Source organism: Aquarana catesbeiana, linkage group LG06 (assembly GCF_042186555.1).
Source record: "Aquarana catesbeiana isolate 2022-GZ linkage group LG06, ASM4218655v1, whole genome shotgun sequence".
Lineage (NCBI taxonomy): Eukaryota > Metazoa > Chordata > Amphibia > Anura > Ranidae > Aquarana > Aquarana catesbeiana.
Window position 1 is genome coordinate 17,158,101 of NC_133329.1, and position 17,994 is coordinate 17,176,094.

The 17,994-nt window shown below is 50.6% G+C and overlaps 1 protein-coding gene across 9 annotated transcripts in view; it reads left to right on the plus strand.

Annotated features, from left to right (window-relative positions):
• The window catches only part of LOC141148189 (guanylate-binding protein 1-like), a 229,852-nt gene that overhangs the window by 144,167 nt on the left and 67,691 nt on the right, over window positions 1-17,994 (plus strand). For all 9 annotated transcript variants that reach the window (XR_012245180.1, XR_012245181.1, XM_073635388.1 and 6 more), the window contains one exon: window positions 15,751-15,797. Coding sequence is in view for 7 of the 9 variants with exons in the window: in XM_073635388.1 (XP_073491489.1) it covers window positions 15,751-15,797 (47 nt within the window). In the remaining 2 variants the exon portion in view is untranslated. The remainder of the gene's footprint in view (window positions 1-15,750; window positions 15,798-17,994) is intronic.

Genomic DNA, 17,994 nt, shown 5'->3' on the forward strand with positions numbered 1-17,994 from the left:
GTTCGGTCGTTCGTCGAATTGCGAACTATATGGGCCATTCGCGCCAAATTCGTGTGGCGCGTCACGGCCCATAATTCACTGCAGCATCACAGTGCATTGCTGGCTGATGATTGGCCAAGCATGCACTATGACCCGCATGCTTGGCCAATCACAGCGCCGCCTGAATAGAGAGCCGTAATTGGCCAAAGCCAAGGAGGCTTTGGCCAATTATGGCTCAGGGGATTTAGTACACGCCCCACACTATATAAGGCCGCCTGCACAGCGGCCCTGTGTAGTGTGTGTTCCGGCGTTCATTGAGAGAGAGAGAGAGAGAGAGAGACAGACAGTGACATTTGATTTGAGTTAGATAGATTAGGCAGAACAGTCAGTCAGTTATCTGCACTTACAGTGTATTGTGTATATATATATGCATCCCAGGTGTTGCATATATATATATACACTGTATTCAGTTTAGCTAGATCCGTTCCTGTTATCTTCTTACTGACAGGCAGGCTTGTCTTGTTACAGTAAATACAGCTACCTGAAGAAAATTGCTGGTGTTCTTTTGATCCTATTAGTACCACAGTCAGGCAGCTAGACTATTTACAGTTAGTGCAGTGAGTCCTGCTCACAGTGTTCAGCTAAACCTACAAGTTAGTGCGGTGCGTCCTGCTCACAGTGTTCAGCTAAACCTACAAGTTAGTGGGGTGCGTCCTGCTCACAGTGTTCAGCTAGATCCGTTCCTGTTATCTTCTTACTGACAGGCAGGCTTGTCTTGTTACAGTATTTACAGCTACCTGAAGAAAATTACTGGTGTTCTTTTGATCCTATTAGTACCACAGTCAGGCAGCTAGACAATTTACAGTTAGCGCAGTGCGTCCTGCTCACAGTGTTCAGCTAAACCTACAAGTTAGTGTGGTGCGTCCACCTCACAGTGTTCAGCTAAACCTACAAGTTAGTGGGGTGCGTCCTGCTCACAGTGTTCAGCTAAACCTACAAGTTAGTGGGGTGCGTCCTGCTCACAGTGTTCAGCTAAGCCTACAAGTTTAGTGCAGTGCGTCCTGCTCATAGTGTTCAGCTAGATCCGTTCCTGTTATCTTCTTACTGACAGGCAGGCTTGTCTTGTTATAGTATATACAGCTACCTGAAGAAAATTACTGGTGTTCTTTTGATCCTATTAGTACCACAGTCAAGCAGCTAGACTATTTACAGTTAGTGCAGTGCGTCCTGCTCACAGTGTTCAGCTAAACCTACAAGTTAGTGGGGTGCGTCCTGTTCACAGTGTTCAGCTAAACCTACAAGTTAGTGGGGTGCGTCCACCTCACAGTGTTCAGCTAAAGCTACCTGTAGAAGGTTGGTGGTGTTCTCATACTAAAGGCAGGCAGTTGATTTTGCTAGCTGCAATATCAGTACATATATATATATATATATATATATATATATATATACCGTATTTATCGGCGTATAACACGCGCTGGCGTATAACACGCACCCCAAGTTAAGGAGGGAATTTTAAGGAAAAAACTTTTAGGAGTAAAGTTTAAGGAAGAAAAACTTACATTAAAATGCCCATCAATGCAGCGTTATCGGTGTCCATCTGCAGCCTTGTCAGTGTCAGTGCAGCCTTGCCCCAGTGTCCATTGCAGCCTTGTCAGTGCAGCCTTGTCAGTGCAGCTTTGCCCCAGTGCAGAATTGTGAGTGCAGCTTTGCCCCAGTGCAGCCTTGTCAGTGCAGCCATGTCAGTGCAGCCATGGCAGTGCAGCCTTGTCAGTGCAGCCTTGTCAGTGCAGCCATGTCAGTGCAGCCTTGTCAGTGCAGCTTTTCTCCAGTGCAGCCTTGTCAGTGCAGCTTTTCTCCAGTGCAGCCTTGCCCCAGTGCAGCTTTGCCCCCATGCAGCCTTGCCCCAGTGCAGCCTTGCCCCCCACGTGCAGCCTTGCCCCCGTGCAGCTTTGTGGGATCGCCGCGATCCCTGCCGTCATACACAGCCCTGTGTAAATTTAAATATGGCGCCGAGACTGCAGGGACTCGGCGGAGCGCTGATACATATAGCCGAGAGTCCTCGGGTTTTCTCGGCGCCGCTTACAGTCCCGCCCAGTCCCGCCCTATGGGCGGGACTGTAAGCGGCGCAGAGAAAACCCGAGGACTCTCGGCTATGTGTAGCTCCGCTCCGCCGAGTCCCTGCAGTCTCGGCGCCGTATTTGAATTTCCACACGGCTGTGGATCGCTCCGATCACACACAATTGGGGGGGGATCGGCCTATAACACGCACCCACGATTTTCCCCTGATTTTCAGGGGAAAAAAGTGCGTGTTATATGCCGATAAATACGGTATATATATATATATCCCAGCTTAGTACAGCTACAGGCCATTAGTATGTCTGGAAGGCCAAGAAGGAGAGGCAGACAGTCACAAGCCAATAAGAGAGGGCAAGCAGGCTCTGTGTCTAGTGCTGGTCGTGGAGACGGTGCATCCTCATCAGCACGTGGCCGTGGGACACGCTTGGCCTTTTTTTCGGCAGCTGGCCGTGTTGAGCCGCAACATGCGGAAGACTTGGTAGAGTGGATGACCAAGCCGTCCTCATCCTCCTCATCCTCTCTCACCCATGCCCAGGGTACTTTGTCTGGCAAAGCAGCGGCCTCTTCCCTCGGCTCAATTTCATCAGTGACTCCTTCCCTAGCCCCACCATGTCCTCCTGAGGAGTCCCTCGAACTGTTTGCCCACAGTGTTGGGTACATGCTCCAGGAGGATGCCCAGCGTTTGGAAGGCTCTGATGATGATACTGAGCTCGATGAAGGCAGTAACATGAGCACGGACAGAGGGGGTGCCCAAGAAGGACAGCAATCTGGCAGTCATGCTCCCCCTGCTGCAGCATACTGCCAGGTTTGCTCCAGTGATGAGGAGGGAGGGGATGATGAGGTCACTGACTCAACGTGGGTGCCTGATAGGAGGGAGGAGGAGGAGGAGGAGGCATCACATCACCAACGAGGCAGGATGCCCTCCAGGGGCCAGCCTAAGGGCAGCACATTAACTGCATCACACCCTAAAGCTCCACATGTGCAGGGCACTGCAGTCTCTGCACGTTATTCAAAAAGTTCTTTGGTGTGGGCCTTTTTTGAGACGAGTGCATCAGATCGCACCGCTGCTATTTGCAACATATGTCTCAAGCGTATCTCGCGTGGCCAAAACATCTCCCACTTGGGTACCACATGCTTGACCAGACATATGTTGACCTGCCATGCAGTTCGTTGGCAAGCGTATCTAAAAGACCCACACCAAAGAACAAAGAGGACCTCTTCTTGCTCCTCATCAGCTGAGATTTCCAACCCCACTATACCTTCAGTCCTCTCTGAGACCTGCACTGAGAGGAATGAAGGTGTAGAATTAGGTGTGTCACAGCCAAGTACTTGTGGGCAATCTGCTTTTGGTACACCGACGTCAGATTGTACCAGGCAAATTTCCCTGCCCCAGCTGCTGCACCGCCGAAAGAAGTTTGCTCCCAGCCATCCACATGCCCAGCGGTTGAATGCTAGCTTGGCAAAATTGCTAGCACTTCAACTGCTGCCTTTTCAGTTGGTAGACTCTGCCCCCTTCCGTGAGTTTGTGGAATGTGCGGTTCCTCAGTGGCAGGTACCCAAACGCCACTTTTTCTCACGGAAGGCGATTCCGGCTCTCTACCGGCATATGGAAGGCAATGTCCATGCCTCGCTGGACAGGGCGGTCAGCGGTAAGGTGCATATTACCGCTGACTCATGGTCCAGCAGGCATGGACAGGGACGTTACCTAAGTTTCACGGCGCATTGGGTGACTCTGCTGGCAGCTGGGAAGGATGCAGGACAAGGTGCAGTAGTGTTGGAGGTTGTTCCGCCACCACGCCTCCAAAATGCTAATGATTGTGACACACCTCTCTCCTCCACCCCCTCCTCTTCTTCTTCCTCCATGGCCTCTTCCTGTGCTTTGTCCTCGGAACCAGCGGTGCTCTGTAGCCGTTCAAGGGGCTACGCAAGTACGCAGGCCAAAAGATGCCATGCGGTGCTTGAGCTGGTGTGCTTGGGGGACAGGAGCCACACTGGGCCAGAGGTTCTGTCAGCTCTGCAGGGGCAGGTTCAGAGGTGGTTGACGCCACGCCAACTTAAGGCAGGAATGGTGGTTTGCGACAATGGCACCAACCTCCTCTCTGCCCTCCGACAGGGAAAAATGACCCATGTGCCCTGTTTGGCTCACGTCCTTAACTTGGTGGTGCAGCGTTTCTTGGGCAGGTACCCGGGCTTCCAGGATGTCCTGAGGCAGGCCAGGAAAGTCTGTGTGCATTTCCGCCGGTCATATAATGCCAGTGCTCGGCTGACGGACCTCCAAAAGGAGTTTAACCTGCCCAAGAACCGCCTAATCTGTGACATGCCCACCAGGTGGAACTCAACGTTGGCCATGCTGCAGCAGCTGCACACGCAGCAGAGGGCCATCAATGAGTACCTGTGCGACTATGGCACCAGGACAGGGTCAGGGGAGCTTGGTTTTTTTTCCCCACGCCAGTGGGCCATGATCAGGGATGCATGCACTGTCCTGTCACCATTTGAGGAGGCCACGAGGATGGTGAGCAGTGACAGTGCATGCATCAGTGACACTGTCCCCCTTATCCACCTGTTGGAGCACACGCTGCGTGGAATAATGGACAGGGCACTTGAGGCAGAACAGAGGCAGGAAGAGGAGGACTTCCTTAGCTCTCAAGGCCCCCTTTATCCAAACAGTGTTCCTGCGTGCCCGCCGATCACACAGGAAGAGGAGGAGGAGGAGGAGGAGGAGGAAGATTGTGTCAGTATGGAGGTGGAGCCTGGCACTCAGCATCAGCAGCAGTCTTTAAGGGATCAGTCCCAAGAAACACATGGACTTGTACGTGGCTGGGAGGAATGGCTGCGGACCATGTCGTCCTTAGTGACCCAGAGGACTCCGGACCGAATGCCTCAGCAAACCTACGCTGCATGGCCTCCCTGATCCTGCAAAGCCTACGTAAGTATCCTCGTATTCGTGGTATCAAGGAGAAGGACCAATACTGGCTGGCAACCCTCCTTGATCCACGTTACAAGGGTAAGGTTGCGGACCTTATCTTGCCATCGCAGAGGGAGCAGAGGATGAAACATCTTCGGGAGGCCTTGCAGAAAGGTCTGTGCAACGCGATCCCAGAGACTGGGAGGTTACAAACTCCTGTTTCTGGACAACGTGTTGCTGAGGCTTCGGTCAGTCAAAGAAGGAGCGGTGGAGAAGGTGGCCGTCTGACCGATGCGTTCAGACAATTTTTTGGTCCGCAGCCCCAAGGTATGATCGGTTCCAGCAACCATCGCCAGCGTCTGTTTTACATGGTGCAGGAATACCTGGGGGCAAGATCAGACTTGGACACCTTTCCCACCGAAAATCCTCTGGGTTACTGGGTCTTGAGGATGGATCACTGGCCAGAGCTTGCACAGTATGCAATTGAGCTACTGGCCTGTCCTGCATCCAGCGTTCTTTCAGAACGCACATTCAGTGCTGCTGGAGGCGTGGTAACCGATCACAGGGTGCGTCTGTCCACCGACTCGGTCGATCGACTGACCTTCATAAAAATGAATCAGTCTTGGATCACCACCAGCTACCAAGCACCTGATGCTGATGTAACCGAATAATTTTTTTTGAAATCTCAGATCCCTTCAAAGACTGCCTATGCTGATGCTGAGTGACTATCCCTGAGTAATTATCCTCTTCCTCCTCAATCATCACGCTGATAGCTTGTAAGAACATTTTTGGTTCTGGGCGCCACCACCAGTGCCTAAGGCCCAATTTTTCTGCCCCTGTTTAACAGGGGCGCGTAATTACAATTTTTTATGCAATACTTTGCAGCAGGGCTCGTTCCTGCATTCCAACTAGAGTGTCTGTGAGGGGTTGCAGTGTTGTGGCACCAGCACCAGTGCCTAAGGCCCAATTTTTCTGCCCCTGTTTAACAGGGGCGTGTAATTACAATTTTTGATGCATTACTTTGCAGCAGGGCTCGTTCCTGCGTCCCAACTAGAGTGTCTGTGAGGGGTTGCAGTGTTGTGGCACCAGCACCAGTGCCTAAGGCCCAATTTTTCTGCCCCTGTTTAACAGGGGCGTGTAATTACAATTTTTGATGCAATACTTTGCAGCAGGGCTCATTCCTGCGTTCCAACTAGAGTGTCTGTGAGGGGTTGCAGTGTTGTGGCACCACCACCACCAAAGGCCCAATTCTTCTGCCCCTGTTCAACAGGGGCATGTAATTACAATTCTTGAGCTAATATTTCACAGCAGGGCCCATTTCTGCACCCACCAAGAGCGAGTGAGGACTTACAGTGTTGTGGCACCAGCACCACCACCACCACCACCAAAGGCCCAGTTTTTCTGCCCCTGTTTAACAGGAGCATGTAATTACAATTCTTGATATAATATTTCACAGCAGGGCCCTGTGAAGGCTTAGGTTGTTGTGGCTACAACAACACCTAAGGCCCAAATTTCAGCTGAGTATATAGGGCAGGCCCCTACTTTCAAACATCTAACTTACAAATGACTCCTACTTGCAAACGGAAGGAGACAACAGGAAGTGAGATGAAATCTACCCCTAGGAAGGGAAATTCTCTCCTGTAAGAGTTAATATGGGAAAAACATTTCTCCTTTCCACTGATGCTTTCCAATCCTTGTTCCACAAAAAAACCCAAATTCTCAAAAAACATTTGTCATTGGGACAAAAAGTGAGGTGAAATCTTCTAAAGAGGAGGAAAGACAGCAAAACAAATGTCACAGGGGTGATAACCCTTCCCTACCTTTTCCAAAAAGCTCAAAAAAGATTTTTTGGCTGGAGCTAAACACGTTAAAAATGTACCCGTTCAAAATGACAAACAGATTCTACTTAACAACAAACCTACAGTCCCTGTCTTGTTTGCACCGCCTGTATACTGCTGTTCAGAGTATATAGGGCCTGGTGGCCCCACACCTTTCCTTATTTTAATTTGGGTGCGGGGTTCCCCTTAATATCCATACAAGACCCAAAGGGCCTGGTAATGGACTGGGGGGGTACCCATGCCGTTTGTCTCACTGATTTTCATTCATATTGCCAGGACCCGACATTACATTAAACCCGCAAGCAGTTTTAAATGAGATTTTTTTCCTTTAAAAATGACATTTGGTGCAGGGACTGTTCTAAACACGGGAAACACGCGCCACTTTACAGGCATACTATAGACACCCCCCCAGGTACGATATTTAAAGGAATATTTCACTTTTTTTTTTTACTTTAAGCATCATTAAAATCACTGCTCCCGAAAAAACGGACGTTTTTAAAAGTTTTTTTTGCATTGATACATGTCCCCTGGGGTAGGACCCGGGTCGCCAAACCCTTTTTAGGACAATACCATGCAAATTAGCCTTTAAAATGAGCACTTTTGATTTTGAACGTTCGCGTCCCATAGAGTCCCATGGGGTTCTAACGTTCGTGCGAACTTTCGGTCCGTTCGCAGGTTCTGGTGCGAACCGAACCGGGGGGTGTTCGGCTCATCCCTAGTCCCAAGCAACCTCTCTTCCTTTTCTGTCCCAAGCAACCTCCCTCCTTGTCCTGTCCCAAGCAACCTTCCTTCCTGTTGTGTCCCAAGCAACCTCTCTTCCTGTTCTGTCCCAAGCAACCTACCTTCTTGTTATGTTCCATGCAAAATCCCACCCTGTTCTGTCCCAAGCAACATCCCATCCTCTTCTTTTCCAAGCAGCCTCCCTTCCTGTCCTGTCCCAAGCAACCTTCTTTCCTGTCCTGTCTCAAGCAACCTTCCTTGCTGTTGTGTCCCAAACAACCTCTTTTCCTGTTCTGTCCCAAGCAACCTCCCTTCCTGTTCTGTCCCAAGCAACCTCCCTTCCTGCCCTGTCCCAAGCAACCTTCCTATCTGTCCTGTCACAAGCAACCTCCCTTCTTGTTATGTTCCATGCTACCCCCCATCCTGTCCTGTCCCAAGCAACCCCCATTCTATTCTGTCACAGACAACCTCCCTTCCTGTCCTGTCCCAAGCAACCTCCCTTCCTGTCCTGTCCCAAGCAACCTCCCTTCCTGTCCTGTCACAAGCAACCTCCCTTCCTGTCCTGTCACAAACAACCTCCCTTCCTGTCCTGTCACAAACAACCTCCCTTCCTGTCCTGTCACAAACAACCTCCCTTCCTGTCCTGTCACAAACAACCTCCCTTCTTGTCCTGTCCCAAGCAACCTCCCTTCCTGTCCTGTCCCAAACAACCTCCCTTCTTGTCCTGTCCCAAGCAACCTCCCTTCCTGTCCTGTCACAAACAACCTCCCTTCCTGTCCTGTCCCAAGCAACCTCCCTTCCTGTCCTGTCCCAAACAACCTCCCTTCCTGTCCTGTCCCAAACAACCTCCCTTCTTGTCCTGTCCCAAACAACCTCCCTTCCTGTCCTGTCCCAAGCAACCTCCCTTCCTGTCCTGTCCCAAGCAACCTCACTTCCTCTCCTGTCCCAAGCAACTTCCCTTCCTGTTCTGTCCTAAGAAACCTCCCATCCTGTCCTGTCCAAAGCAACCTCCCATTCTATTCTGTCACAGACAACCTCCCTTCCTATTCTGTTCCAAGCAACCTCCAAGCCTGTCCTGCCCCAGGCAACCTCCCTTCCTGTCCTGAGGAACCTCCATTCCTGTTGTTCTTCCAGATTTTCCAGAGACTTCCTGTAATAAAGACCACTCATGCCGCGTACACACGAGCGGACTTTCCGGCATACTTGGTCCGGCGGACCAGAGTCCGCCACACAATCCAATCGTGTGTAGGCTCCGGTGGACTTCTTGTTATGTTCCATGCAAAATCCCACCCTGTTCTGTCCCAAGCAACATCCCATCCTCTTCTTTTCCAAGCAGCCTCCCTTCCTGTCCTGTCCCAAGCAACCTTCCTTCCTGTCCTGTCTCAAGCAACCTTCCTTGCTGTTGTGTCCCAAACAACCTCTTTTCCTGTTCTGTCCCAAGCAACCTCCCTTCCTGTTCTGTCCCAAGCAACCTCCCTTCCTGCCCTGTCCCAAGCAACCTTCCTATCAGTCCTGTCACAAGCAACCTCCCTTCTTGTTATGTTCCATGCTACCCCCCATCCTGTCCTGTCCCAAGCAACCCCCATTCTATTCTGTCACAGACAACCTCCCTTCCTGTCCTGTCCCAAGCAACCTCCCTTCCTGTCTTGTCCCAAGCAACCTCCCTTCCTGTCCTGTCACAAGCAACCTCCCTTCCTGTCCTGTCACAAGCAACCTCCCTTCCTGTCCTGTCCCAAACAACCTCCCTTCCTGTCCTGTCCCAAACAACCTCCCTTCCTGTCCTGTCCCAAACAACCTCCCTTCTTGTCCTGTCCCAAACAACCTCCCTTCCTGTCCTGTCCCAAGCAACCTCCCTTCCTGTCCTGTCCCAAGCAACCTCACTTCCTCTCCTGTCCCAAGCAACTTCCCTTCCTGTTCTGTCCTAAGAAACCTCCCATCCTGTCCTGTCCAAAGCAACCTCCCATTCTATTCTGTCACAGACAACCTCCCTTCCTATTCTGTTCCAAGCAACCTCCAAGCCTGTCCTGCCCCAGGCAACCTCCCTTCCTGTCCTGAGGAACCTCCATTCCTGTTGTTCTTCCAGATTTTCCAGAGACTTCCTGTAATAAAGACCACTCATGCCGCGTACACACGAGCGGACTTTCCGGCATACTTGGTCCGGCGGACCAGAGTCCGCCACACAATCCAATCGTGTGTAGGCTCCGGTGGACTTCTTGTTATGTTCCATGCAAAATCCCACCCTGTTCTGTCCCAAGCAACATCCCATCCTCTTCTTTTCCAAGCAGCCTCCCTTCCTGTCCTGTCCCAAGCAACCTTCCTTCCTGTCCTGTCTCAAGCAACCTTCCTTGCTGTTGTGTCCCAAACAACCTCTTTTCCTGTTCTGTCCCAAGCAACCTCCCTTCCTGTTCTGTCCCAAGCAACCTCCCTTCCTGCCCTGTCCCAAGCAACCTTCCTATCAGTCCTGTCACAAGCAACCTCCCTTCTTGTTATGTTCCATGCTACCCCCCATCCTGTCCTGTCCCAAGCAACCCCCATTCTATTCTGTCACAGACAACCTCCCTTCCTGTCCTGTCCCAAGCAACCTCCCTTCCTGTCTTGTCCCAAGCAACCTCCCTTCCTGTCCTGTCACAAGCAACCTCCCTTCCTGTCCTGTCACAAGCAACCTCCCTTCCTGTCCTGTCACAAACAACCTCCCTTCCTGTCCTGTCACAAACAACCTCCCTTCTTGTCCTGTCCCAAGCAACCTCCCTTCCTGTCCTGTCCCAAACAACCTCCCTTCTTGTCCTGTCCCAAGCAACCTCCCTTCCTGTCCTGTCACAAACAACCTCCCTTCCTGTCCTGTCCCAAGCAACCTCCCTTCCTGTCCTGTCCCAAACAACCTCCCTTCCTGTCCTGTCCCAAACAACCTCCCTTCTTGTCCTGTCTCAAACAACCTCCCTTCCTGTCCTGTCCCAAGCAACCTCCCTTCCTGTCCTGTCCCAAGCAACCTCACTTCCTCTCCTGTCCCAAGCAACTTCCCTTCCTGTTCTGTCCTAAGAAACCTCCCATCCTGTCCTGTCCAAAGCAACCTCCCATTCTATTCTGTCACAGACAACCTCCCTTCCTATTCTGCCCCAGACAACCTCCCTTCCTATTCTGTTCCAAGCAACCTCCAAGCCTGTCCTGCCCCAGGCAACCTCCCTTCCTGTCCTGAGGAACCTCCATTCCTGTTGTTCTTCCAGATTTTTCAGAGACTTCCTGTAATAAAGACCACTCATGCCGCGTACACACGAGCGGGCTTTCCGGCATACTTGGTCCGGCGGACCAGAGTCCGCCACACAATCCAATCGTGTGTAGGCTCCGGTGGACTTTTTTTTCCCAAAAGTCCGCCGTACCTAGATTTGAAGCATGTTTCAAATCTTGGTCCGCTGGACTCAGTTCCTGACGGAAAGCCCGTTCGTCTCGGTCGTCTGTATGCTGGTCCGACGGACCAGATATGACGCAAGGGCAGGGTATTGCATCTCGCGCTCGCTGCAATAGGAAAAACACATTTTCCTATTGCAGTGAGCGTGGGGCATCCCAGGCCCTTAAGTCTGGTAAAGATTTTAAAGGGAACCCCCTACGCCGAAAAAATGGCGTGGGGTCCCCCCTAAAATCCATACCAGACCCCGATCCGAGCACGCAGCCCGGTCGGTCAGGAAAGGGGGTGGGGACGAGCGAGCACCCCCCCTCCTGAACGGTACCGGGCCGCATGCTCTCAACATGGGGGGGTGGGTGCTTTGGGGGAGGGGGCACCCTGCGGGCCCCCCCACCACATAGCACCTTGTCCCTGTGTTGACGAGGACAAGGGCCTCTTCCTGACAACCCTGGCCGTTGGTTGTTGGGGTCTGCGGGCGGGGGGCTTATCAGAATCCGGGAGCCCCCTTTAAAAAGAGGGCCCCCGGATCCCGGCCCCCCACCCAATGTGAATAAGTATGGGGTACATGGTACCCCTACCCATTTACCTAGGGAAAAAGTGTCAATAATAAAACACACTACACAGGTTTTTAAAGTAATTCATTAGACAGCTCGGGGGTGGTCTTCCTCCGGCTTCAGGGGTCTTCTTCTGACTTTGGGGGTCCCTCCGGTTCCTCTTCTCCCGGCGTCCGGTTGGTTCTTCTCCACTGTATCTGGCCTCTTCTCCCGGTGTTCGACCTCTGCTCCCGGTGTTCCAGTTCTTCTGCCGGCTCCTCCGCTATCTTCATGCTGCTCTTTTGCTAGCGGAGGCCCGGACTTCTGCAATGCTCTCTGAGCGCTCCGATGTGACTTATATAGGTGGAGAGACCCCGCCCCCTTATGTCGTCACAGTCCCTGGGCATGCTGGGACTGTGACGTTTTAGGGGGCGTAGTCTCCGGGTGATGTTTCCCGTCGAGCAGCTCGGTGCTGTTATCCGCAGCTAACACAGTGCACTGCGATTACCTGCGGTTATGTGCGGATAGCTGCACTAAATCGCTCCTGGACGCAGTCAATTCTATTTATTCTATCCGCACAGGACCGCATGTATCTAATTCGCAGTGTGTGAATGGGGCCATAGGAAAGCATTGTGTGCTTTTAGCTGCGGTAGAAAATTAGAAAATCCGCAGCTAAAAGCATCATTCTATCCGTCCGTGTGAAAGGGGCCTAACTCCGGTGAAAGTCCGTCGGAAAGACGGGCGGACCTAGCCTGCCGGAAAGTCCGGTCGTGTGTAGGCAAGTCCGTTCAGGTAGTCTGCCAGAAAGTCCGGCGGAAAGACCGTCCGACCAAGTCTGCTGGAAAGTCCGCTCGTGTGTACGAGGCTCTCTCTCCTTGTGCAGGGGGACTGGTCTTGTCTCTGCCCCCTGCTGTAGTTTTCTGTAGGCGTAATGAGTGGGTGTGCTGGGCCCCTCTCACAGATCTGCTCTCTGCTATGTACAGCACAGTAACAGTAAAGCTCAGTCACAGCGTAGCACTCACACAGCATGTAATGAGGAAATATGGCCCAGGAGTCTCCAAACTATGGCCCTCCAGTTGTTCGGGGACTACAATTCCCATCATGTCTGCGAATGTCAGAGTTTTACAATGCCTCATGGGATGTGTAGTTCCGCAACAGCTGGAGGGCCGTAGTTTGAAGATTCCTGGTCACTAGGGATGAGCCGACCACCCCCCTGTTGGGTTCGCACCAGAACATGCGAACAGGCAAGGAATTTGTTCGAACACGCGAACACCATTAAAGTCTATGGGACACGAACATGAATAATCAAAAGTGCTAATTTTAAAGGCTTATATGCATGGTATTGTCATAAAAAGCATTCGGGGACCTGGGTCCTGCCCCAGGGGACATGTATCAATGCAAATAAAAGTTTTAAAAACGGCTGTTTTTTCGGGAGCAGTGATTTTAATAATGCTTAAAGTCAAACAATAAAAGTGTAATATTCCTTTAAATTTCGTACCTGGGGGGTGTCTATAGTATGCCTGTAAAGGGGCGCATGTTTCCCGTGTTTAGAACAGTCTGACAGCAAAATGACATTTCAAAGGAAAAACAGTCATTTAAAACTACACGCGGCTATTAATGATTTGCCGGTCTGACAATACACATAAGAGTTCATTGATAAAAACGGCATGGAAATTCCCCACCTGGGAATCCCGAACCAAAATTAAAAAAAAAAAAATGACGTGGGGGGACCCCTGAATTCCATACCAGGCCCTTCAGGTCTGGTATGGATTTTAAGGGGAACCCCGCACCAAAATTAAAAAAAAAAATGGCGTGGAGTCCCCCCAAAAATCCATACCAGACCCTTATCTGAGCACGCAACCTGGCAGGCTGCAGGAAAAGAGGGGGGGATGAGAGAGCGCCCCCCCTCCTGAACCGTACCAGGCCACATGCCCTCAACATTGGGAGGGTGCTTTTTGGTAGCCCCCCAAAACACCTTGTCCCCATGTTGATGGGGACAAGGGCCTCATCCCCACAACCCTTGCCCGGTGGTTGTGGGGGTCTGCGGGTGGGGGGCTTATCAGAATCTGGAAGCCCCCTTTAACAAGGAGACCCCCAGATCCAGGCCCTCCCCCCTGTGTGAAATGGTAAGGGGGTACAAAAGCACCCCTACCATTTCACAAAAAAAGTGTCAAAAATGTTAAAAATGACAAGAGACAGTTTCTGACAATTCCTTTATTTAAATGCTTCTTCTTTCCATCTTCTTTCTTCTATCTTCTATCTTCCTTCAGTTTCTTCCTCCATCTTCTGTTTCTGGTTCTTCTGGTTCTTCCTCCGGTGTTCTCGTCCGGCATCTTCCTCCGCAGCGTTACCATTTCACACAGGGGGGGCTGGGATCTGGGGGTCCCCTTGTTAAAGGGGGCTTCCAGATTTCGATAAGCCCCCCGCCCGCAGACCCCCACAACCACCGGCCAAGGGTTGTGGGGATGAGGCCCTTGTCCTCATCAACATGGGGACAAGGTGCTTTGGGGGGGACCCCAAGGCACCCTCCCAATGTTGAGGGCATGTGGCCTGGTATCTTCCTCCACGGCGTCTTCTCTTCATCTTCTTCTCTTCATCTTCTTCTCGGGCCGCTCCGCATCCACGATTGGATGGGAGGCTCCTCTTCTGACGGTTCTTAAATAACGGAGGGCGGGGCCACCCGGTGACCCCGCTTACCTCTGACGCACGGGGACTTGACGGGGACTTCCCTGTGGCACTCCCCGTGACGTCAGAGGGGGGTGGGGTCACCCGTTACGTAACGGGTGACCCCCTCTGACGTCACAGGGAATGCCACAGGAAAGTTCCCGTCAAGTCTCCGTGCATCAGAGGGGGGCGGGGTCACCGGGTGGCCCTGCCCTCCGTTATTTAAGAACCGTCAGAAGAGGAGAAGCATCACACAGTGGGAGCCTCCCATCCAATCGTGGATGTGGAGCGGCCCGAGAAGAAAATGAAGAGAAGAAGATGAAGAGAAGACGCCGCGGAGGAAGATGCCGGAGGAGAACACCAGAGGAAGAACCAAAAGAACCAGAAGAACCAGAAGAAGGAATTGTCAAAAACTGTTGTAATTTTTAACATTTTTGACACTTTTCTTGTGAAATGGTAGGGGTACTTTTGTACCCCCTTACAATTTCACACAGGGGGGAGGGCCGGGATCTGGTGCTCCCCTTGTTAAAGGGGGCTTCCAGATTCCAATAAGCCCCCCGCCCGCAGACCCCCACAACCACCGGGCAAGGGTTGTGGGGATGAGGCCCTTGTCCTCATCAACATGGGGACAAGGTGTTTTGGAGGGCTACCCCAGAGCACCCTCCCAATGTTGAGGGCATGTGGCCTGGTACGGTTCAGGAGGGGGGGCGCTCTTTCGTCCTCCCCTCTTTTCCTGCGGCCTGCCAGGTTGCGTGCTCGGATAAGGGTCTGGTATGGATTTTTGGGGGGACCCCACGCCATTTTTTTTTTTTTAATTTTGGCGCGGAGTTCCCCTTAAAATCCTGATATAAATTTTGAGGGGGACCCCACACCATTTTTTTAAAAAAATTTGGCCGGGGTTTCCCTTAATATCCATACCAGACCTGAAGGGCCTGGTATGGAATTTAGGGGGACCCCCCACGTCATTTTTTTTTTTAATTGTGGTTCGGGGTTCCCCCCCAGGTACGAAATTTCAAGGAATATTACACTTTTATTGTTTCACTTTAAGCATTATTAAAATCAATGCTCACGAAAAAACGGCCGTTTTTAAAACTTTTTTTTGCCTTGATCCATGTCCTCTGGGGCGGGACCCAGGTCCCCAAACACTTTTTATGACAATACCATGCACATAAGCCTTTAAAATTAGCACTTTTGATTTCTCCCATAGACTTTTAAAGGGTGCTCCGCTGCTTTCAAATTTGCCGCGAACACCCCAAATTGCTCGCTGTTCGGCGAACTGGCAAACAGCCGATGTTCGAGTCGAGAAGCTTATCCCTACTGGTCACTTTAGCCCTTCTGGTTTTATGGGAAAAACAACACAGAGACAAAGGACTTCACAAGGAAGAACATTCTATTATGCAAGCATCAAACCCAACACCACCACCTAGTGGCATAACTAGTAATTGCAGTATAAAATATGAGAATGGTTGTTGCACCTACACTGTATGTCTGTATAAACAGCATGCTAAAAACATGGGTTCCTATGTTCAAATATATATTTACAAACAAGGATTTTATAACAGAAATATATGTAGATATAGATATGAACAGAAAAGTGTGGCAGCTCTTTAACCTTTAATATTAATTTGTATTTCCCAGAATCCTTGCTTGATGCTCTGAATCCTGGCAAAACACAGAAAATCCGGGTAAGAAGAGATTTCTTTGCTTTTTTAATTTGTGATGACAGTAATGACCAATCACAGCCACCACAAGTGTAAATACTGAGATTTGTTTACATCTGAGAGCCCGCCCCTTCTTTCACAACTGAGGAAGGAGGATTCAATAAACGGATAAATGAAGGATAGATCGCAGCCGATTGAAGGTGGGGATTTAATTAATTAAATTATGGGATTGTTTTTGTTAACCATTTCACTTTTCTGTACTCACTTTCTGTACTTCACTAAATGTGTGTCACTTGCATCCTGTTGCTGACCTGTCTATTAAACCCTTTGGCACTCATATCCTGCACATTAACCCTTCATCTGCACCCTCCTAGTGTATATGACCTGTACATCGACCCCTTCACCTCCTCCTCCCTCCATGTATGTGCCGTATCTGGTGCACCATTACCAAGATCCATGCTTTAACCCACTCAGTACAGGCGTGTTTCTTTATTTTTTAAAAATTGTGGCAAAAAAATTAGGTCACCATAGGGTGTCTACTTTCCAAAAAAAATGAGTCATTTTGGGGGTATTTGTACCGCCCTGGCATTTTAGGGCCTCGAGAAATGTGGTAGGCCGTCAGAATCTCAATGTTGATAGATATCAAATATACTGTATCCCATAGTTTGTAACATTCATACAGACTAAATAATAGAAACTAAGGGCTTGTTTACACTTGCGATCATGGGGGAGGTAAAAAAAAAATGCAGATGACCTGTGTTTTTACTGCCCCTAGAATCCTACACAGGCAGTTGGATGGTTTACACACATGTGGCTGCAGCGTGGCCCCATTCCTTTGAATAGGTTTCATTAAGTGTTTGTACTGCCTGCTGAGCACAATGCAGGAGATCATTTTTGCCCTGGCCATGAAGCAAAGCATCATGGAGAATATTATTTCCCCTGTTGCCTTCGGCAGGGCAGTACCGCCACTGAATGTGGCCCATTCAAGCGAATAGGGCTGCACCACAACTGCCCTGCAACGGTATGCAATGCAAACCGTTGCTGCACATTAATGCTGCATTTACAGCATTAAAATAGGAGGTAGGTCGGCGACATGTGTAAAGATAAAAATTCTGCGCTCACCCAATCACCTGATGAATTTCAGGTGATATAGCTGTGATGTGCTCAAAAAACAAATAGTGAGTACCGTATATACTCGAGTATAAGTCAAATTTTTCAGCCCATGAAAAAGTGCCCCCTTCGACTTATACTTGAGTCACCGCCGTCTGTCTGCATGATCAGCGTGTCATGCAGACAGACGGCGGACGGCGTGTGATGATAGTGTTCGGAGGCTATTCCAGCTTTCAAAAGCCATGCCTCCTGCTCCTCTGTGATAGGCTGAACAGCTGTCAGTGTATAGCCTATCACGGACATTCTCTCATCCTTGTCCGTGGTATGAGAATGAAAGAATGTCCGTGATAGGCTGGCCGCTGACTGCCTATCACAGACGAGGAGGAGGCGCAGCTTTTGAATAGTGGAATGGCCGCCGAACAGTATCATCACACGCCGGCCGCCTTCTGCGGATGGAGATCGGCACAGGGAGGATGGAGATCGCCACAGGGAGGCTGCACAGGACACAGGTAGGCTGCACATGCACACAGGACATGTACAGGACACATGTACAGGACACAGGGACACAGGACACATATACAGGACACAGGGACACAGGACACATGTACAGGACACAGGGACACATACACATGTACAGGACACATACACATGTACAGGACAGAGGACATATACACATGTACAGGATACAGGTAGGCTGCACAGGACACAGGGAGGCATGCAGCTGCAGATGGGCATTGTTGACCCTCTGCATTTTTCACCCTCGTCTTATACTCGGGTCAATACGTTTTTCCCAGTTTTTTGTGGTAAAGAACCGGAAGAAGAGCCAGAAGAACCAGAAGAAGAAGAAAAAGAAGATGAAGGAAGATAGAAGAAAGAAGAAGCATTTAAATAAAAAGGAATTGTCAAAAACTGTCTCTTGTAATTTTTAACATTTTTGACAGTTTTTTAGTGAAATGGTAGGGGTAAGTACCCCCTTACCATTTCACACAGGGGAGGGGGCGGGATCTGGAGGTCCCCTTGTTAAAGCGGGCTTCCAGATTCCGATAAGCCCCCCACCCGCAGACCCCCACAACCAACGGCCAGGGTTGTGGGGATGAGGCCCTTCACTTGT